This window comes from Pezoporus wallicus, unplaced genomic scaffold (genome assembly GCF_028554395.1).
Source record: "Pezoporus wallicus isolate ANWC-B61680 ecotype Strahan unplaced genomic scaffold, APGP_CSIRO_Pwel_v1 contig_227, whole genome shotgun sequence".
NCBI lineage: Eukaryota > Metazoa > Chordata > Aves > Psittaciformes > Psittacidae > Pezoporus > Pezoporus wallicus.
Genome location: NW_026635704.1, coordinates 10677385 through 10701087, shown reverse-complemented (window position 1 = coordinate 10701087; position 23703 = coordinate 10677385). Strand labels below are relative to the sequence as shown.

Genomic DNA, 23703 nt, shown 5'->3' with positions numbered 1-23703 from the left:
TGCACAGTCAGACTTTTGGGTTAAAGTCCCATCTGTGTTTCAGCTCAGGCTTGAGCCTGTCCCTTGCACAGTGAATCTGCCAGTTGGGTCAGGATGCTGGTGAGAGCATTCCACAGCATCTGCCTTACTGTTCTGTCCCTGAGGAGCTCTTTCCTCAAGGCAGACTCTCTTGCTGTGGCATATGCATCTCTTTTTTAGTCTTTTAACATCTGTCAGGGAGCATTTCCCTTTCTACACATGAGGTTGAGGGAACAGTAACACAGAAAGAGCTGTAACGAAGGAATGTACTTGCTAGAGCTATTGGACCAGAGATAGAAACATAGAATCATAGAATAGTTAGGGTTAGAAAGGACCTTAAGATCATCTAGTTCCAACCCCCCTGCCATGGGCAGGGACACCTTATGCTAAATCATATCACCCAAGGCCTCGTTCAACCTGGTCTTGAACACTGCCAGGGATGGAGCATTCACAGCCTCCCTGGGCAACCCATTCCAGTGCCTCACCACCCTAACAGGAAAGAATTTCCTTCTTATATACAACCTAAACTTCCCCTGTTTAAGTTTTAACCCATTACCCCTTGTCCTATCACTACAGTCCCTAATGAAGAGTCCTTCTCCAGCATCCCTATAGGCCCCCTTCAGATACTGGAAGGCTGCTATGAGGTCTCCACACAGCCTTCTCTTCTCCAGGCTGAACAGCCCCAACTTCCTCAGCCTGTCTTCATACGGGAGGTGCTCCAGTCCCCTGATCATCCTCGTGGCCCTTCTCTGGACTTGTTCCAACAGTTCCATGTCCTTTTTATGTTGAGGACACCAGAACTGCACACAATACTCCAGGTGAGGTCTCACAAGAGCAGAGTAGAGGGGCAGGATCACCTCCTTCGACCTGCTGGTCACGCTCCTTTTGATGCAGCCCAGGATACGGTTGGCTTTCTGGGCTGCAAGCGCACACGGCCAGCCCATGTTCATTTTCTCATCAACCAACACCCCCAAGTCCTTCTCTGCAGGGCTGCTCTGAATCTCTTCTCTGCCCAACCTGTAGCTGTGCCTGGGATTGCTCTGACCCAGGTGTAGGACCTTGCACTTGGCATGGTTAAACTTCATGAGGTTGGCATCAGCCCACCTCACAAGTGTGTCAAGGTCCCTCTGGATGGCATTCCTTCCCTCCAGCGTATCAACTGAACCACACAGCTTGGTGTCATCAGCAAACTTGCTGAGGGCGCACTCAATCCCACTGTCCATGTCAGCAATGAAGATGTTAAACAAGACCGGTCCCAACACCGATCCCTGAGGGACACCACTTGTTACTGGTCTCCAGCCGGACATTGAGCCATTGACCACAACTCTTTTTGTGCGGCCATCCAGCCAGTTCTTTATCCACCGAGTGGTCCATCCATCAAATTGATGTCTCCCCAATTTAGAGACAAGGATGTCGTGTAGGACAGTGTCGAACGCTTTACACAAGTCCAGGTAGATGACATCAACTGCTCTACCCCTGTCCATCAGTTCTGTAGCCCCATCATAGAAGGCCACCAAATTGGTCAGGCAGGATTTCCCCTTAGTGAAGCCATGCTGGCTGTCACCAAGCACCTTGTTGGTTTTCATGTGCCTTAGCATGCCTTCCAGGAGAATCTGCTCCAAGATTTTGCCAGGCACAGAGGTGAGACTGACTGGTCTGTAATTCCCCAGGTCATCCATTTTCCCCTTCTTGAAATTGGGGGTTATATTTCCCTTTTTCCAGTCATGGGGAACTTCACCTGACTGCCATGATTTCTCAAATATGATGGCCAGCAGCTTCACAGCTTCATTTCAGATAACTCTGATGTACTGTCAGTATGTACACACCTTCTGCCAAAGTAAAGAAATGAAAGAAAACTCAAAAATCTATTAATTGACAATGTAGGTTTGTTAAACAGACCATGTTCGGGAATGACTTATGACCTGAAGGATGCTTGAAGTATGCATGTGGTGTAATAAACCTATACTAATATAAGCAAAAATTAGCCAGTTCAGCCCAAACTCTTTGGTTTTCCTTGTGCATTGCTGTAGTTTACTTCAGTAGTCTCCTCTATCCCCTTCACCCTCTCACATCACCTAGCCAGGGAAAGTTCAATCAATGTATGCCAGCTTCTAAGTGCTGCTAGCTTGAGTAGCACTGAATACTTACTTAGCCTTTACCCTCTTGGCCACTGCTTGTCTCCCCTCATGTTCAACAGTGTTTAAATTGATATTGTTCAGTTTTTAACAGCAGCCATATGTATGCACTGCAGAGCCTGTTTCCAGCTCTCCACCCATAGTGATGGTTAACCATGTGCTATATACTTTATTGCATACACTCCCTTCACCACTCCATGTACTTCTCTCCCTCTTTTTGCTTCTCCTTCTGTACAAGCCTCACTAAGCTACAAGGCCAGATTACCAGCAGAGCAGCCTCCTTTCTGCACTTTATGGAGGTGGGTGTTCAGCATATTGTACACCAGGATCTCATCCTCTCTGATGCTCCATTTCTCTCTGCCAAGCAGGGTAGGAACTGCTGCTTCCAAGAGATTCTGGAAAACTTAGTCTATAATTGCTTGTAAACCACTAAAGTAGTAAGTGATACAGAAATCCAAAGTAGTAATTGTAATAGAGGCTTGAGATGAATTCAAATAAGAATAGCACTTTCGTTTGGGAACCTTTGGAAGGAAACCGTTTCTCAGGCTGTATAGACAGGAATATACATGCGGTATGTGAAGATAAAAATATCTTCAGCTTTATGAATAATGATTCTTCTTATGAAAAAAAAAAAAAAATCCCAAACCCAAACATTGTAGCATTCAACAGACTGGATGCTCAAGTATTAAAAAAAATAGTGTGATGTTCAAGCAATGAAAGGCAGTATGGGCGGAGAAGCTGGGTTGCAATCCTGATTTTCAGATTTCCGAGTGTCCCTTTGTCCTGGGTTCAGCAGTAGCAGTCATTTTTCTCCTTCTTAGTAGCTGGTGCAGTGCTGCGTTTTTGACTTTCAGCCTGGGAACAACACTGATAACACCTATTTTTTTAGTTGGTGCCCAGTAATGTTTACTCTGACCAAGGACTTTGTGAGTCTCATGCTCTGCCAGGGAGGAGGAGAAGACGGGAAGAAGCAGAGACAGGACACCTGACCCAAACTAACCAAAGAGGTATTCCATACCACAGCACGTCATGCCCACTATATAAACTGGGGGCAGTTACCCGGAAGGGTTAGATCACTGCTCGGTCGGGCTGGGTATCGGTCAGCGGCTGGTGAGCGGTTGTATTCTCTCCCCTTGTTATTTTCATTATCACTATTATCATTGGTGGCAGCAGCAGTGGTTTGTGTTATACCTTAGTTACTGGACTGTTTCTATCTTGGCCCATGGGAGTTACATTCTTTTGATTCTCCTCCCCATCGCTCCGGGAGCTGGTGGGGAGTGAGTGAGTGGGCTGTGTGTTTTTTTCTGGGTTACCAACTGAGCTTAAACCACGACACCCTTCTTACTCTGCAAAATGGCAAGGGTTTTCTACCAGTGTTAATCAGAACTTAGGAGTCACAATATTCACATGGGGTAGGCAATTATCATCTTTCTTTGTTTTCCAGACATGGGAAAACTGAAGTGTGAAGGTCAAAGGAGTTGCTCGGAGTTACAAAACCAAACACTGGTTCTGGCTGGTGCACCTACCCTTAACCATGGCACCGTTCTTTCTCATTATTCCTCTGCTTCAAGGGGGCTGGTGCTTTAACTAGTTAGTGTTTGGATGGCACACTGATCATGTGTAGCACTGCTTTCAGATTAATATATACCCACTGTACAAAAGCACTGCTACAGAATAAACTAGGGTATTTTCTTTTATCTATGATAAATATGAGATAGCTACTATCAGTGAAAACAGGGTATGCTGCCTTTAAATCAGTGTGAGGAGGGAGTGTGCAGTGGATAATCCCCTTTCTAAATTCACTGCCTGTTTCATCTTACAGTAATTTATGAACACAATCAATTCTCAAGTATTAATTAAAAAATATATAACACATTTATTAGTTTAAAATGTATGAATACAGGCAAACAGATTTGAGATATTTGCCAATCTAGAGTGCATTATACATTTCTGTTTGGTTTTTATTTACCAATAAAGTCATCTAATTTGAATTAAATGCTAATTGTGATTGGGGGGAAAATGCTTTGAGACCTCTAGAGATCTTACTGTCTCTTCCAAAGCAATTTTTGGGAAATTGAATTCTTCACGCCTGAATGTACATTAATATTCTTCAGGTGAACCTAGTTTCATTTGAAACTTTTCTTAATATTTCTAAAAGAGCAAGATGTCTTGTTTATGTGAGAAGATAAGTGTGTTTACCTGCAGACAAGATAGAAATGGATTCTGTTTATCAGCAAAAACTCCCTGTGGATCTTACCACAGCCACTAATGCGAGAAATACTGCCATGTATGCAGAAGCACAGCATTACATTACAGGCCTGTCTTCTCAAAAGGGATGGTGGGTTTTGTGGAGAAGTACAGTTGTTTATTATCTTCATCTTTACATTTCACTAGCTGTAAATGCCCCAGTGCCCTAGGGAGACCTGTCTAGTCATGCTGCTGGGCCATCTCCCTCTCAATCCTCCTACAGTAACATTTGAAGCCAGAGTAAATTTTAGCCAACTTTGCTGCAGTTATGAGAGAAGAGCTCAGCCCACAGCTGCCAGTTGGGTATGGTCAGGAACTGGAAGTGCTAGCTAGGGAGAGATGGATGTGGAAATGTGATTGAAACTCCATCAAAACTAGACTACCACTTGTAAGAACACTGTTGAACAGCTCGTTTGTGGCTTGATGTTTGCAGCTGATGTAGCTCTTTTAAAGTAATTGAGGAAAGGATTTAGTACCGGACTCAAAACCTTCTGGACTTAGAATCACATTGTTTCCCTGTATAACACATGATTTGTGCTATGTTTTATTCCGAATATCTTAATAGGCATTCAAGCCTCACATTTGGCTACTCAGTAAATCAGCAAAGCAACTATTTAAGTAATTATACCTTCATTGTAGTTCATGGGAGGCAGGTTTGGAAAGAAAGTGAAGTACCTAAGTTCAACTCAAGTCCTCTGCTCCTTCAACACCTCCCAAAGGAGTCAGCTGAGCCTCATAGGCTTGTTCCTTTGTGGGTACAGGTATGCCCCAGTGTTGGCAGGACCGATCCAACCCAAGTATTTCTTACCTCAGTGTGGTGAAAAACCACAAATGGCCATCTCACTGGGGAAGTTCACACCTGCCAGATTGGACCATGTGAGTACAAGTGTGCTGGGTGGTTTTCTTAACACGGTATTGGGTGCCTCTGAAAACTACATCAGTGATTCCCTGAAGTAGGAACATCCAGATTTGTTTTCTTTCTGTACCCAAGCAGATTTAAACCTACAGTTTCTACTACCTGTAATATTCATCCTATATCCCTCCTGTATGTAAAAGTGAACTAGAGAGAGAGGCTCATGTGATATTTGGTGATTACAGCACTCCCTGGAGGATGGGAGCCAGGGTTTCAGTACCAGCATGCAGCCTTAGTTAACCTTCAGGGTCTATTACCAGCAAGTAGATCACCCTCCCAGGAAAGATGTGTCTATTCACACAGATAGGGCAATGGGGACCATATTTTCCTTGTACAGGGTTGGTGTTGATCAGCAACTGCCAAGTCATGGTCCCTAATACCTCTGAATAAAAAAAATGTTGTCATCTAGCCTCAGGCTTCATCCCTTGTCTTTGGAGCAGAAAATAGATATTGTTTAAAATATGAAATGTAATAAAAAATTAATGCCTGGTTTGAGTTGTGAACATGCAAAAGGCATTATCTATTTTCTTCTTCATAAAATGACTGTGTATATGAATTACCATATACTTGGAAGTAAGAATTTTAAGAATTTTATTTGTCCATAGAGGGAACTTTTTAGGTTATTTGACTTGCTTCTGTACTTTAAGTTATGAAAAAGTACGCATGTTAACATTGTTTAATATAGTCAAATAAGAGACTGATATGTAATATACAAATTACCTGAAAGTGTCAGCTTCTGATTAAAATACCTTGTATACATATAGTAAACCTACTAGTCAGTGGAACCCAAGAGTCTTTTTCAAATATTATTCTTCATAAAATGAGTATTGCATGCTTAGTTTGAGTCCATTTTGAATTTCAGGTTGTTTAAGCTGCTTTGCTCTGACATTGTTCCATATAGAAATGAGTGAATACTGATGAAGATTTATGGCCACTGACTGCAGTGCCTGATTTAGGTTTATTAGCAGAGTATACACAGAGGAGGAAGACTGAGCTCAGAATTAAATGTTGTTTAAATATACTGGTTTACCTGTGCCAAAAATGAGCGTGACTGCATGGGAAGGAGGTTGGGCTAAATATTGCCAACTGTTAAGTGGTCTGTGATCTGAAAGTTGCCTTCTATTAACAGTGCATCTTAGCTACTGTCGTAGTTTAAACCCAGTCAGGTAACTCGTTCACTCACTCCCCCCTTTCTTTCCCTCCCCCTACTCCCAGAGGGATGGAGAGGAGAATCGAAAAGAATGCAACTCCCACGGGTTGAGATAAGAACAGTTTAGTAACTAAGGTATAACACAAATCACTACTGCTACCACCAATAATAACAATGATAAAGGAAATAACAAGGGAAGAGAATACAACACCTCAGCACCAACCGACCGATAACTTGCTCCCCCAGCCTGACCAAGCTCCGACCGATACCTTCTCCAACCCTGCAGTCTCCCAGCCCTTCCGGCTAACTCCCAGTTACATCCTGGGCATGACGTGCTGTGGTATGGAATACCTCTTTGGTCAGTTTGGGTCAGGTGTCCTGTCTCTGCTTCCTCCTGGCTTCCCCTCCTCCCTGGCAGAGCATGAGGCTCACAAAGTCCTTGGCCAAACCAAAACATCACTATCAGTTCTGTTCCCAGGCCAAAAGTCAAAACACAGCACTGCACCAGCTACCAAGAAGGAGAAAAATGACTGATACTGCTGAACCCAGGACAGCTACACATCTAGAGACATGCACTCTATGCAAACTGGCAGTAGGCTCTGCCCAGACACAGGCTGCCCAGGCTGCAATGTCTCTGTGCTCAAGCTTGTATTGCAACAAACCAGCGCCTTGAAACTGTTGTCCAAAAGCTAGAGAAACAGCATGAGCATTGTACTACCTAGCAGCCAATTTATCATTGCCATTGATTGACCTTGACAATGACTTCTTTATTAGTAATAAGGAGGTGGGGTGCTTGTTTTTATTTTCAATACTTAGTTGCAGTTGTCTTGGTGAATCTTTAATCTGTCACACAATCTTACGTGTTACTTAGTTTCCGATAATAATAGCATCTTTATTGATACTTTTTCTATTAAGCATGCCTTGATCTTTCTTATCCTTCCCATTCTGAGCATGTTTTGGAGAAACCAAATGTTTTGACTGTGCAGGCAGAAACAGGAGGGAGTTAATTACAGATTTGAACAAGAATTGGCAAGTAAAATTAGAGATTAATTTCCTTCCTCCAAGTTGATGACCATATGAATCAGCTTATGGCAGTGGCTTATGCAGGCTGTCTTGCCTCATTAGCATGGGTGGCTTTGTGCTTTCTGTAGATGAAGGCAGGGGGCAGGGAGAGGAGAATAGCCCTGCACAAAGCTAATGTTTTTTTTTCCCTAACTTGTTTAGCAATTTTAGAGATGCTTGGTACAAGTGCATGTGTTTTGGGGATACATATTTTATAGGAAAATGTGGTGTCTGTTGCAGTAAGGCTTTGCTTGTCAGGACTGATGGCTCCACACAAAATATTTCTAGATCTTAATCCAGAGGAAAGGTAAGCTTGCTGCTTTTTTATGGTTTGAGAACTTTAGAGGCAAAAAGAATGGCGAAAGTTCAAAGCACAGTTGTTTCATTCTTCCTCTTCCATAATGAAATTCTGTATCCACCACAAGGTATCTCTGACAGAAGTACCTCCACCGAACTTGCAGCATTCATAAGGAATACATATGTCAGCTCTGGTTTATGAGGAATGTAGCAGTGGTGATTTGCCATGAATAAATTAGATAAGCCAAATATTCATTACTCCACTGGGAGGTGAGAGGTTAGTGGTGCCTGTCTCTGGAGTAGCTCTTTTAAGCGCAAGTGATGAATCAAGAGGTTTATCTCTACTACACAGAAGGTGAAGCACATCATCAGCAAATATTTCCTGTTACTTATGGCCAGCCTGGATATTCTGTCCATTGAGAGCTCCTGTAGGGATTTGTTTAGCTCACCAGTGTTACACTATACAACTGCTATGGTATGAGAAAGCTGTGAGCTCCAGGCTTCACTGGCTTGCTGAAGATAGGAGTCATGCAAACTTTTCATTGTATTTCAACTACATATCAATTCTGAGCCATCTGCCATAATCATGGACCTCTGCTGAAGAAATCCTTCTAACTGTGCCCAAATATGTGTATAACTTAATATTTTAAGCAAATAAAGTTTAGACTGGAGCTATATGTCACCTTTTCAAAGTCTCACATGTACCTACAATCCAAGTAAGACTTGTGTTAGTTTTATAGCCCTCAAGTATTCAAGATACCTTCATCTGAATACCAAAATTAAGAGACTGATCAATACCAAATCAGAGAGTGAATTGGAAAATGAACCTTGTCTCTGAAAAACCTTTGTCTGTTTTCTACAGATAAATCCTAGATAAACTAATAAATTTGAAATTATATGGTCATTATAATACAATCCTCACATAAGAAGCATCTTAAAGAATTACATTTATACTGTGAAATAAAGTATCTAATGCCTTCAGTTCCTGCTGAACTTTAGCACTGCTGAACCCATCTAGTACCAAAGGACTGGGATGTAAGTAAAGATAAAATATACTTCAAGCATGTATTTCAAACTCCTGTCATTTCATCACTGGGGTCCTGTGCTTCTCATGGATAAGTTTCTTAGAGTATGTACTGCAGAACACCTACCTGAATTGGTCAGAAAATGCAAATGCTTTGTCCTTCTAAATAATTGTTTTTCGTAAGTTTCATCTGGAAAAAAAAATAGAAGATCAACCTGTTGTTGTCTTAACAAATGAAGCTTATATCATCTTTGGATATCCATGTGTTTGCAGAGCACCCATATTAGTTATTTAGTATAATACTGCTGTAGAGGGTCCTGAGGGTACTTAATCCTGCGAGAGATAAGTGCAAGCCACAGCAAAAAGTAGAGTACAGTAGGCTGCCAGATGATTCATGCAGTTGCTTCTAAGAAGCATTTTAGAGGACTCTTTCAGGAAGCATGTTTGAGGACAGAAGAAATACTAGCTAGATATCGAAAACCAAACTATACATTACTAATCCTTACAATGTAGATATTTGGCGGCACAGACGGGCAGAATAAAGCAGAATATTGCTTTCTGCCACTATTCTTTGTCCTACATTTTCTGTTGGGCTCACTTAATTTTATTATCCTTGTTAGTAAAAATGAAGATCCAGCACTAAAGCATTTAGGAAGCACACAACTGTCTGCACTGCAGGCCATTAAATCTTTGTAAATCAGCCCTGGAATATCATCCTTTTCAATACATCATTATCTTTTTGCATGGCAGGTTGCTCTAATTGCAGACTGTCTAGATGAGATCCCACCCGTGCATTGTAAAACCATCACAAAGCATAATTGGATGAGTCTTAACCATTCTTGGCAGTAGTCAATCTCTTCTACCCCAGTGGCTTGTGAAGGTATTGAAGGAAAGGACGGCTTCACTGTGTGTAAAAGAAGGTATTGGCTACTTGTTCTTACAGTGAGGAGAAATCCTTTTGTGAATGGGGAGGAGCAGGGAATCCCCAGCAATAAAAATGTCAAAAAAAGAAAAAGAATAATAAAATCCATAAACCTATTAATGACTCAAAAATGCCTTTTGTTTCAGCAGCTTCACTGAGTTGCCTGCCAGTAGCCAAATACCATGCTAACACTCTGTTAAATTCTTTTTCCCTTGTACTTGAGCTAATTTTTAAATGTCTTCAGTTCCTGCCTAGATACAAGGAAAAAGAGACGATGTACATACTCATCTAAATTTGACTCACAGCCATTTCTTAATTTTTTTAAATGTGTTAATGCAAACAGAGAACAAGGCACTCTGCATAAATACTGGCAAAGGTGCAACACCTCACTGGGTTTTAATTCTCAGATAAAATGTACACAACCTGCTGCAGAGGTTGACAGCATGCCTCAAGGACAGCCCTGCATCTGCCCAAGGTGACCATGGAGTTCATCTCCCATGCCAGGCAGCAGGTTCCCAAACTTAGCAGCTCAAAGTGTTTGGTAAGGACTGTTTGCATGGGAAGATCTGGGTTCAGACTTACTGACTGATAAGGTTTTACCTGCATCTGCCTGTTGTTGGTGTATGTTCATGTGTTTTCCAAAATAATGGTGCCCAGCAGCTTGTGGGATGGACTGTTATGAACACTGCTACAATGGACAAGGGTTTTTAGAAAATGTTTATTGCTTTTGCAAGTTTCTTCTTTTCCTGTTCTTACTGTGAAAAAAAAAAAAACCATAACATGGAGATTTTCAGATCTTTAAAGTGTCATAAAATGGGCATTGAAAGGTCAGTGGCATCAAGAGGAAGCCAAAGAAGGCACCTCACTTTGTGTAAGCCTACTATCACAAAAACATTTAAATCCTTTTAGTGTGTGGCTTTCAGCTGTCTCATGCACATTAAGAGTGCTAGCAGCTAAATATACCAGACTGTCAAGCGGTTTTGCTTAAGAAATATGGCACTATCTATTCAACAATTTGTTAGTTTCCAAAAAAACCCTTTCTAGTTAAATATTTCTCATAAAAATAAAGCTTGATTCATCCCATCTTTCATTGCATCTTGACTAGCTATTAGCCTAGTTACTTAGGCAAGCATATAGGAAGGTTTGTTCTCTTTTTTTTTAATCTTGAATTGGAAAACTTCCATGGCAATGTAACAGCCATTTATGCCTTTGAAAATAACCACTATCCATTCCCATTCTTAAAGTTACAGCCAGCATTTACTGCAAGGACACCATCCATTGTGGAACTTACAATAGCATTTAGTAACCGATACTGTTGTGCTCACCGTGGGATACATGTCTCATTGAGAAGGGGAAATGGAGAGGGGAAGCAACTAATGGTATTTTACATATTGAGATAAATTTTTTTGTCTTCAGAACTTCTCGTGTCATTGTTTTTCCCCTAGTTCTTCTTCCCCTCACCCCCTTCAGATTGGGGCTTCTTTTTACCCTGATAGATTCTTTCTTCTTTTGCCTCATCTCATTTGGAGGAAACCGCTTTCAAGTGATTCCCATTGTGCATATGTTGTTCCTTTAGGGTATTACCTGAGATTTCTCTGAATAGTTCTACTCATCTTTCTCTGAAGTCTTTAATCCCACGAAAAATCCTTCAGTAGTACTTCCTACAGCTGATTTCACAGTTCCTGAGACTGAAATGCAATCTTCTGGCATCTCCTTTGGCTATTCTTCCCTGAGGTTGGTCCTGCATCCCAGGCAGACTGAAATGAAACAAAATCAAGACCACACACCTTTCAGTCTGTCCTTTTCCCTCCTGACTTGGTGAAATCAATGCATCTTCCACTAGTTCAAGATGGCAGGCTAAATTCAGAATGCTGAAATTTCCTCTGAAATGTAAGGCTCATTTAACAGAATCACAGAATCACAGAATGGTTGAGGTCATCTAGTCCAACCTCCCTACTCAAGCAGGGTCACCTAGAGCACATTACTCAGGATTGTGTCCAGATGGCTCTTGAATATCTCCAGTGAAAGGGACTCCACATCCTCTCTGGGCAGCCTCTTCCAGTGCTCATCACCCTCACAGTAAAGAAGGTCTTTCTTATATTCAGGTGAAACTTGCTGTCTTTTAGTTTATACCTGTTGCCTTTTGTCCTATCGCCTTCCACCACTGAGAAGAGTCTGTCCCAATCCTCCTGACACCCTCCCTTCAGGTACGTACATATACTGAACAGATGCCCCCCCTTAACCTTCTCTTCTCTAGGGTGAACGGGCCCAGCTCCCTCAGCCTTCCCTCATATGAGAGATGCTCCAGACCCTTAATCATTCTAGCCATCTTAGTGGCTTTGGCTTGAAATTCAGATGGTTCAAGCATCTTGACACTGAAGTCTCTTGAAATAGACAGCTAAATTCAGATTGTGTATCATAGGAAGTCATGAGGTACTACTGCCCACCCCCCCACCCCCCTTTAATTTTCTCTTCACTGGGGAGCACGTATCACTGGAGACTGTCTTCTAAATTCTAAAATTCCCCAGAGCCACACCAATGAGTTTACAATACTTGATTACTTTAGCATTGTAATGTAACTTTATTCCTACTCCTGTTAAGCCTGGTATTGTGTGGTTGGTTTCTGTGTATCTCATAGTTTTCATTTTCACTTTTTAAGTGTAGGTTTTCCTTTTAAGGTCAAAGCATTTCATTTATTTGTAAGTCTGTGGTTCTGCAGTAGCACTTGTAAGTCACCATTCACTGTGATGCTGAAATGCCCATTAGGCTCATAGTTATCCCATTTTGCTACTATTGCTACATGCTGTTACTTCACACTAACTGTGTTTCTGAATTCTTTCCATCCTAGGGCAGAAGGGATAAATATCTGTGTTTCGAAACACACAAATCTGTGTTTCATTTGTTTTAAAGAATAAAATGTTAGACAACAGAATTAAAAAAAAAAAACAAATTATATTAGAAAAACTGACCACATCCACACACCTTCTCTCACAGATGTACAAGTCCTACATGGCTTTGTTCTTTTATTTGCTTTCACTAATACAAAACACATTTTACTCAGTTCAGTGATAACAAAGACCTGATCATCTGTGGTTTGCAGCAATACAGAATAGCCTGATTGCTGTTTTCTTTATGTCGTTGGAAATTATTGCACTGCAAGACAGGCTAAGTTTTCTTGGAACTGCTTGTTTTTCCTTAGGCTTCATTACAAGCTGGAATTTAAATTGTGTTCCATGCATTACCATTTCTTTCATTATTCCTCTGAATTTTTAACATATTTGAGTCGGCCTATGAACTTTCCCATCCCCCCCAAATCCAACACTTACGGTCTGCCAGTCCACAAATAAACTTTCCAGTAAATGTTTAATCAGCCTATGGCAGAAGAGTCTTTTTATGTAGTTTTCAAAAAAAGCATGACTTACAAAAAAGTCAGGTAGCCTGCACATGCGTGTCCAATGTGTGTCATTCTGGCTATCTAGTATTTGCAATGGGATGTTTAAAAGCCTGTTGACGAGCATCCCCCCTCTCCAGAATTGTGATGAAAATAGACAGCTATATAGATGTCCCAATGCAGCACGCTTTCCTACTGACAGGAGAAAAATTCTACAAGCCTTAGCAGACACATGAGACTATACTCAGGAATAAGCTGCAACGCTTAAACTGCAAGAAACTCTTCAATCAACTTGCATGATACAAGACCCTAAAGATTTTGACGGCAAAACACAGATTCATGCTTTGCCATTTTTGCAGCTTGTAGGTTGCACGCTGGCTGGGAACATTAAAAGAGATGTCTGGGAGGATAGTCTCATCTTTTCACATTCTTTGCAGAGTCACTAGTTGATGTTTAGTTAGTTGATGTAATTAATGTTGATGTTTAAAAAAGTCAGATGGAATAAGCTCTAAAGGCACCAGTTTTGCCTTAGTTGTGAAAGCATGTAGCTCAGGTGCAGGCATCTGTGTTGCAAAGAGAGGGCAGGAATAGGAGCTTTTTGGAGTGGGGATTTCATCTGTCACCACACCCAGCTCAAAACCACTGCTGTCAGCTATTTAGGAGCCCTAGGTTTGTCCCCTACCACTGGGGGACAGGGCCTGCTCCAAGTCACAGTGGTGGAAGCAGATTCAGCAGCTGTTACTGTGGCTGTGCCAGCATGCTGCAGAGAGCTGATAGCAGCCGTGCAACTCTATCAATGCTGTTGAGGGGGAAAACGTGTTCAGTTGAGAAAAGCACCTGGCTACCCCTACCAGGACTATCAGCCTCCCTGTGTGAACCTCTTCTGATTTCCTAAAAGGTGTGGTATAAGCTATTTATTTTTGCAGGAAGACCTACTGTGCACTAAGAGGTAAGCTTCAGAAGCATTTATTTCAGTAATTAGCCCAGCTTGTTGCTAAATCAGATATATCGATCAATTGGTTCAGGAAGGGCTTTGCAGTAGTACTAAATGTGGCTTCATCAGGAATATGCACTGCCATCCTTGCTGCTGTTGCAATGTGAATGGTCTGGGCTGTTGCTGTGTTTTAAGCTCTGATCCTTTCCCTGTTTGCAGGATTTCACACTCCCCACTCTGGGGATGCCAAGGGGAGCAGCGTGGAGCAGGAGCACTCCTCCTGACCTCAGTAAGCATGAGATGGCCATCTTGGGCAGCAGGCACTGGCAAGGCAAGGCTGACCCGTTTGGTGTGGTGGCTGCCTCCTTGGTGAGCCAGCTCTCTGACCAGCAGAAGATGAGTGAGTCACCTCTCAGCTGGCTCAGAGGGGTGTATTTACCTCCTGCACTACACCCTTTAAACAAGACATTAGTCAAGGATGGCAAATGGAAGGATGTGGATAGCACCCAGGAAAAGCGCAAGTCCTTCCTGCATGACTTCTGTAAGAAGTACAACAGCAGAAAGAAGTTTCAAACTCACCTTGTGCACCTGGTGTCAAGAATTTACGTGGAGGACAGGCACAAGGTCCTGTACTGTGAAGTGCCTAAAGCAGGCTGCTCCAATTGGAAAAGAGTCCTCATGGTGCTCAATGGACTTGCCGCTTCAGTACACAACATCTCCCATGACGATGTGCACTATGGAAAGCATCTAAGGAAACTAGACAGTTATGACCTAAAAGGGATATACACACGCTTGAATACATACACCAAGGCTATATTTGTACGTGATCCTATGGAAAGATTGGTATCTGCCTTCAGGGATAAGTTTGAACACCCAAACAGCTATTACCACCCAGTATTTGGGAAGGCAATAATTAAGAAGTATAGACATAATGCAAATGAAGAGGCATTGAAAACAGGATCGGGAGTTAAGTTCAAGGAATTTATCCAATATTTGTTAGATTCCCATCGCCCAGTAGGAATGGACATTCATTGGGAGCAAGTCAGTAAGCTTTGCTATCCCTGCCTCATCAACTATGATTTTATAGGAAAGTTTGAAACCCTGGAAGAAGATGCCAATTACTTTTTGCAGCTGGTTGGTGCTCCAGCAGAGCTGAAGTTTCCTAAATTCAAAGACAGACATTCCTCTGATGAGAGAACAAGTGCAGAAGTAGTGAGGCAATACTTGAAAGAATTGTCTAAGGAGGAAAGACAGCTGATCTATGACTTCTATTACTTGGATTACTTAATGTTCAATTATACATCACCAACTGTATAGCACCAGAATAGCTTCAGGCTTCTATTAGATATTTATCATTTTAGTATTCAAATCAACTACTTTGATATTAGCCCTGAAAGGAAACAAAGTTGCTGCTAAGTGGAGTTTTCTTGACTTAGTGGGGCTTTTAAAAGTTAGAGTGATATCAATTGACATTAAATTATAGGAGAATGCACAAAAAAAGACCTGTAAACAGCATAGATTGCACTAAAATGCCTGAAAAAGCTGCTTTTACCATAATGGATTATACTGTGGAAGCGGTAGTGCAGCCAGCTGTTGCATTAGCTTACCTAATGTTCTTTTAATGGTTTAAGAAAAAAAGTATTCAGAGAAGCATGATTCTTTTTCTTTTTGGTGTGCCTGCTTTAGAAATTGTTTTCAAAACTATTTTTGAATGTATTTTTTACTTTCTGTCACTTACTAGTAAAGACGCATTGTCTAATTTTCTAAAATGTTTGCAGTGTTCTCAGTTGCAAGGTTTGTTTTTCTGATTACCATTAGACTGTAGCTGGTTTTAGACCTGATTGTTTTTCGTTGAAGGATGCTCTTGAATACAAATGCATAAAACTAAAAATAACATGGCAGCTCAACTGCTGAGCAGAGTAAATCTTTGTAAGCCTTGATCTTAAGTCCCTGTCCACAGCCACATTTTGATTGATGCACTAGAGATGACAAATATGACCTTCCTTTCAGAGAACTGCCACATACATTAAAATTAACATTTTAATTTGCAGGAGAGTCTACTATATGTTGCATGCGTTCCATTGTCCCAGTATTCAACATAGTCTTAATTTTTGGTGATAGGACAAAGTGTTGGGGTGGTCACTATGGGACATTATAATGTCTATATTAAGAAGCAACTTCATTGTAGCTGGTGTGACCACTCTTGGTCTGCCAGTGTCCTACCATCAGCCCAGCTCCCACAGTCTGTTACACAGGAGGTGTGTGACCATTGCCTTGCAAACCCATCAGCTGGTTTTTGCTCCCAAAGCTGACTGAAGTAAGCTTTGGGACACTGTTTTGGTGTCCTTCCTACCTTGTCAGCAGCCAGCAAACCCCAGGGTGGACTGGATACTGCAGTATGTGGTGGGATAGGCAGTGGTGATTCAGCCAAGAGGCAGTTATGTCCAGAGCCCCACGGTCTTGGCTATAACAGGGAAAGGTACCTTCTCTCTTCCCTTTCCTCCCCTCAACTGCTATCTGACCAATGCATGTGGTCATTCCTACAACCTGCAGTTGCACATGATATTGGAGGAGTGGCGAGGGTGTCCCAAGAGGAGGATAAATCTCTGCAAAATGGATAGGGAGAAATCCCTATGCTGTTCCAAAATAAAGATGACTCCCTTTGTTTTCTGGAGTGTTTTGGGGCATCACACATAATGATATAACAAGTTGTAGAATAAGGAAACAGCCTGGCAGGAAACTGATGCGAGTAAAATGACCTCTTTCTCTAGATCCTCTGCTCTTGTGAGTATTGAATCCCACCTCAAGCCCTGAATGAACTCTCTTGCTTTGTAGGGAGGTCATTGAAGATATTACATAAAAAATAAATGTAACCAGCCTTTGGATGTCTATATGTTTGCTTTGGGTGGCTTGTCTGTTTTAGATGTGTTAATTAATTGCTAATGTACAGACAAAAATGTGGCTCATGTACCAATAGTTTCCAAAACACTTATGAGGAAAAAAAGTTTAACATACTAAAAAAGACTAGAGGCCAATTTATATATGAGTTTTGTATGAATTCTTAAATCCAGACAAATAAATAGTAGTAAATAGCAAATTCTCTGAAGAACTTAGCCTTCACCTTGAACTTGCGTTAGTGACAAACTTTCAGCCTATGTGATCAGGGAATAATAGAGATTCAGGAATGGAGGGGACATAATTGTATTGAAAAAGCTATACAGTCTCGTAAGATTTCATCTACCAATTGATCTTAGATAAAGCTACTGTTATAGTCAGGGAAGGAGGGCAAAAGAAGTTATTAGCAAAATTTTGGCTTCTGTAAATGAGAGGGAAAATGACATTGATTTGCATGCATCTGTGGACATAGACATCAGGTGCCTGGACTCTCATCTTGAAAAATCTGGTATGGTTTGCATTTGTGATTTAAAAGGAGAGGACACTGCATAAGCATGTATGCGCACAGAAGCATAATTGGTTTAGCCGCGCTGTTGTTCTACGGCTCTAGTGAAAGTAATTTAACTTCTTTGTATGCTCAACTTCAAATTTCATAGGCCCTAACTGCACTTAAAAATTCATTTTTTTTACGTCTAACCCAGACTTCTGTAAAGAAGAGCCTCTCCATAGTCGTCTTCAGCTACCTAGGGATTCAGATGATCTCAGTAGCAGAATCTAGATTGTACTTTGCCTCATTAACCACATTTTGAAAATCACCAGCCTGCTTTGCCAGGAATTAAGTTACATGATTTAAAATTAACATAAGAGTTTAGCATAATTGAAGTGGGACTGTGATATCTGACTTATGGGATTATAAGAGATAAAGGCATAATTTGCAGTACAAAAGATAACCTCTATTTTTAAAAGTAAATTTTAAAAGGTCGAAGTGTGAGATTGGGTTGTAACTTCACTTATGTTTTGTAAGACTGCTAGGCAAATCCAAAACATGAAGGTCATCCACTGTAAGTAGTATAAAATCCCACCTCCACAACTGTGCACAGATGTTTGTTTTACTCAGAAAATTATATTGAACATATGCGGAAGAAGAATGAAAACATACTCTGCAACATTCGGTGCAATTACACTTATAGTAGAGATCAGCTGTGGCATGCAGAGGGGCTTCATTACAGTAAATGCTTTTTAGTTATGAACTTTTCTTCATTTGAAGATCTCTAAGCACTTCTCTAATGTAGGTTGGTTGTCAGGGCACGTCAAATGTGCTATAAAGGCATTACAGTGAGTCCATGGGAGGGCTGGAGCAGGAGCAGAGTGCTCTCTTGTCTATTCCAAACACCAGGCAGTCGTACTCCCCTCCTGAAACAAAAGCTTGATTTTTGGAAACTGATGTTCCATATTTGCCTTTCTTTTAAAATTATTCAGTATTAATAAATAAAATAAATTTTAATTATTTTAACAAAAAAGTAAAAATAATTTTCATAAAGATAAAAAGAAATTTAAAAAAAATGCATTAAACTGCATCAGTCTGTATTCTCAAGTTATGATATATTAGTCAGCATAAGTCAGGTTCATTTTTCCAGGTAAGGTTTGGCTTGCAAAGCTCTGACACAGCCATTACACACATCTCTTCTGAAAACACCAGTAAACTTGCTGAAAAGTCAGAGGTATGCAGCCAAAGTGCAGTCAAACATGGCCCCTCGTCTTGAAATGTCCTCTGGTGCAACTCTCCCAAATGGCCAAATTTATTGGAGCTACTCCTGCCTCAGGCTGTTCTATCTTGGTGATGTGTCATTGGAGATCCCCACTGTAATTTTGAATGTAATTTAAATTTAAGTGAAAATTATACTATGACACTTTGCAAAAGTCTGAGAGGAAAATATTTTACTAGAGCTTTGTATTATATATATATAGATTATATAGAAAACTCTTTGTTGTATGTCCCTGCAGGCTAACGATACATCAGGTAAGTCTTTTTAACTGTAATGTTAATACCAGTTTATTTTGGCTTCAGACCATAAATTACTACACTTTATTAAAAAAACAGATGCACCTGTACTGTATCAACCAATTCATTTACAGTTCTAGAGGGCAAGGTAGAACACAAACTACTGAGGAGTGCAACTAACTGACTCAGCAAAGGGAAATCTGTCCATAACCCCAGATACTTGGGATTGATTTGCTTTCTGCAACGTGTGATGTGGATGGGTGGAGGAGACAGTCATATTATTTATTTTAATAAGAATGTTTTAGATTAAATTTGGTATTCCTAAAAATGTCTATTTTGAGGGAGAACTGTGGAGGTCTTGGCACTGTAACTTACTGAAGTGAGTCCCACAAGTTTCTTGTATGTTAGATTGTGTCTGGAGTAACAGGCTTGGACTGCAGAGACCTGGATCTTCCTCCAAATTCTGCAACTTTATGGATATGTTGGACAAACATGAACTGCTCCCTGACTCAGTTTCCCCACTAGTAAAGTGGTCATGTGAATGAAATACAATGATACCATGTGCCTTCTAGTAAAATCATTGAACTATGTGGATGAATAGCTGTGGTTAGAAATTAGGTATTAATATGTAATTTAATTCATGGGATGTTCATGGCCTTTCTTTATATTTTCCTTCCAATGGTTTGGAGGAAGCTGGGGACTTCCCAGCTTCATTCCAAATGAGAAGGGTGGAATATTCACCTCTGTTCTGGGCAGCTGGCAGCCTTAAGAATGCAAGCTCTGTTTCAAAACGCTGTGAATCTGCCAAGCTTGCCCAAGCACTGCCTCAACATAAAATGAGTGCCAGGTTTTCTGAACAGGGGAAAATGCCCCTCCAGTTCCTTTTGTACAGAGAAAGGCAGACAGAGACAGGATGAGAATCTTGCTGTCTCATTTTATTACAAGCCCAAATAAAGATAAGCTATTTTATTTCTGTGCAGTAGCCCTAAATAAAATGATGCTCAAGAGTTCCGCAGAAGAAGTGGATCCCCTACATGTATGCAAACTCCTGCCTTCTCCCAAACACCAGGGCTGCGTAAGCCAGCACCGAGAGCTGTGTTCCCCCAGCCATTCCCGAGGCCCTACCAACCCTTGCGGCAGTCTCCCCCTGCTAGGGATTCTCAGGATTTATCTCCTACTAGCATAGCCACTTTTTCTATGGCTCTATGGAGGCTGCTAACAACAAGGTGATTGTATTGATACAGACTGCATTACTGCCTTCTATTTGTCTTCAGAAAGTGATGAGTGGAAAGAGTCCTTACAAAAGGAAAAGGGAAAAGCTCAAAGTCATGGCGGTAAGCTTTTTTCTCTTTTGATATATGTAATTATTACTTCCTTTCCTCTGTTTTCTCACATACAATTTCCCTCCCTCTTTAAGTATGATGGCACAAATAGGTGAGAACAATTGCCGGTTCTCTCTGAGATGTCAAGTATAAGTCAGCTCAAGTCCATCATGCCTATGTTAATATGGCACTGAGGCTACACTAATAAGCCTTCCAGAGAATATGGTATTGTCAGTCACCATCTGTGCACACATACCTGTCTTGTTCTTCTCATGCAGAAATTTCTCCTATCTCACAGGTTTTTTCCTCAAATTACTTCCAGAAACCACTTTCCACAGAACCTCCCAATTTTCCAAGATTTGCAAATTTGAGATGTCCAATATAAATTGCATTCAAGAAACAGCATTATGAGACATAAAGTGTAGGAGCAGAGCAGGTTTATCTGGGCCTTTCAGCACACAAAGATGTAAATCAACACTCAGTGGATTGTAAATACATGTCAGTAGGATATTAAATGCTAAAAGTTTCATTTTCCCAAGGTAGTTACTTGGGTGTATAAACTGGATGTAAGCAGACTAGCACTTGCCTATTAAATTTTCTCATTCGTGATAAAAGCAAACACAGAGTCAGATTTTTAAGTTTTAGGAATTATGAATCACAGTTCATCTGAGAAACAGTGCGTGTTCAGAGAGCCAAGTTCAACTACATGGCAGGTCCCTCCCTACAAACTTACATAAATGCATGTGTAAATACATGCACATGTTTTATGAATGCACGTGTTCACATACAATATATGTACATTCATTCATAACATTCAGCCAGATGTCTTTCAACAGTGGTAGTGGCAGCTACTTAGTCCTGCATTTGACTTTAAAGATCTTAAATGAGTATTAAGATATATGTTCTCTAAAGAAACAGAGCTCCCACCACTTGAGATGTACAGACAGAACTTAGATTAACTCTGTTTTCATCTCTGGCTATTGCAGAGAATGAATATGGTAGCATATCAGAAATAGCGTGGGCAGCAGGGCCAGGGCAGTGCTCATCCCCCTGTACGCAGCACTGGTGAGGCTGCACCTCTAGTCCTGTGTTCAGTTCTGGGCCTTCACGGCAAGAGAGACATTGAGGTGCTGGAGAGGGCCCAGAGAAGGGCAACAAAGCTGGTGAAAGGCCTAGAGCATAAGTCTTATGAGGAACGGCTGCAGGTACTGGCAATGTTCAGTCTGGAGAGGAAGAGGCTCAGGGGGGACCTTATCGCTCTCTACAGCTACCTGAAAGGAGGTTGTAGTTATGTGGGGGTCAGTCTCTTCTCCCAAGCAACAAGTAATAGGAAAAGACGTAACAGCCTCAAGTTGTGCCAAGGGAGGTTTAGACTGGATATTAGGGAAAATTTCTTCACAGAGAGGGTGATCAGGCAATGGAACAGGCTGCCCAGGGCAGTGGTGAAATCACCATCCCTGGAAGTGTTCAAAAACCATGTGACATGCCCTCAGTGACATGGTTTAGTGGTGGTCTTGGCAGTCGGGGGGTAATGGTTGGACCTGATGATCTTAAAGGTCTTTTCCAGACTAGTTGATTCTTGTAGGGGGAGAACTGGGCAAGGGTTGCAGCATCTCTATGCTTTCAAGGGAGTTACAGTATTACCACCTATAATGCACTCCAAGCCATAGATGCCAGCAGTCGCCTTTGCTGTGACTTCCATTATTCTCTTTAAAACAAGACAAAACACACGCACACACACAAAAAAAAAAAAAAAACAGAAAAGAGACAGAAGGAAAACCTCTAATGAGAAGGGGGAATGTTAATTAGAGCTGGAGGTGACAGTCTACAATAAGAAATTGCTGGTTGCTATTGTATCTCTGATGAAGTGACCCTAAGACTACATCACAGCAAAAGCTCAGCTCCAAGGGAGGATGGTGTTTCTCGAAATCCTTGTGATCCCTGCAAGTTCTTGTGAATAGCAGGGAAAACACCAACACAGAACCAAAGTTGCATGCAATTGTTCTGGGCCTCAGCCATGCTGCCAACAAATTCCACTCTCCATTTCTCCCTGAATCTTTCTGGCTCTCTCCAGCCAAGTGGCTGCAGTGGGTCCAGGACACTGTGCTGCCTCTGCACACAGAAACCCCCCTAATGGAAGTGCTGAATCTGGTTCACAATTTGTCTTCTGCCTTGCTTTATTTAACAGTGATGCTAAGACCGAAATTTCCGTCTTAAGCTGATATACATTAGGATACTCAGTTCACAAGTTGGTAGTTGGAGATAGCAGGCAAAGCTTTGCAGGCAGGCCAGCTACTGCTGCTGCCAGGCACATCACCAGGGGCTGCAAGGGCCGCCTCTGAAAAGCAGGTTGTCCCTAAAGGAGACACCTAATTGTGGCTGAAGAGACCAGTTCTTAGGAAAGTGTGCCTAACATCTTTTCAGTGTAAAAAGAGATCCCTAAACATACTTTAAGTGGAAGCAGCAGAGGCTGCTTTGCCAAACCCATACCTTTCTGAGCAACCTACAGAGAAAGGGAATATCTTTGAGAGACTCTTTATAGCACTTTCAGTTTTGTTTTTTGCTCTGCACACACACACACCCCCTGCTCCTGCGAACATGGAGGCATTCCTTTAATTTCTTGCAGTTACCAGTGGAAAATAAGCTCTCCCACTGACATCTCTACAGCTGAAATCTGCTTTCTGTGCTGTCATGGTTGCAGAAGCAAGCACAGGCTGAATGATTGAAGCTGGCAACTCATTATGTAAAATCTACAGCAAGTGAGCTTTCCTAGTGCTATTATGCCTTGACCCCTTATTTTGGTGCAGTAACAAAACCACTGAGACTGGACAGTTATAGGGTTTCCCAGGCTCTTTTTTTTTTTCTCTCTCTTTTTCTTTTTGGCCTCATCACAAAACCCAAGTGAACCAATGGTGTGCCCAGACTTCTGAAATCATCTAGGACTTTCAGCATCTCCTACATGCAAAGAAACAATGAGGAAAGATGTATATTTTATTTATTAATTATTTAATCAGGACAGAGTCCTGCCTAAAAATCCTTTGCTCTGGATCATGATAGAAACCTCTGACACATTTTTCTAATTGTTTGATATTTGGGCTACACTGCAATCCCTATTGCTTTAGATTCACTTTGTTTTTTGTTTGTGTCTTAAATTCTCAATTTTTCCAGTAAATTGCACTTTTTTGTAACTCAAGTGATTATTTTTCCCCTCCAACACTTGACCTTTGTTCTATTTCACCATCCTCATTAAGTAAAAAATAATGATGAATTACAAGTTTCTGACATTGGACAGCAAAAATTCCATTGTAAGACTGTGTGGAAGTGCCTTTCTGTGCCTTTTGTACCAAACAGGTTCTGTTTAGAAGTAAAAAATAATTTTCAAAGAGCCTAT

The 23703-nt window shown here is 41.3% G+C and overlaps 1 protein-coding gene across 3 annotated transcripts in view; it reads left to right on the top strand.

The window, feature by feature from the left end:
* The window catches only part of CHST9 (carbohydrate sulfotransferase 9), a 92087-nt gene extending 75703 nt beyond the window's left edge, over positions 1–16384 (top strand). For all 3 annotated transcript variants that reach the window (XM_057397674.1, XM_057397673.1, XM_057397675.1), the window contains one exon: positions 14313–16384. In XM_057397674.1, the coding sequence (XP_057253657.1) occupies positions 14313–15410 (1098 nt within the window). In that variant the 3' untranslated portion in view covers positions 15411–16384. The remainder of the gene's footprint in view (positions 1–14312) is intronic.
* Positions 16385–23703: the final 7319 nt, after the last annotated feature.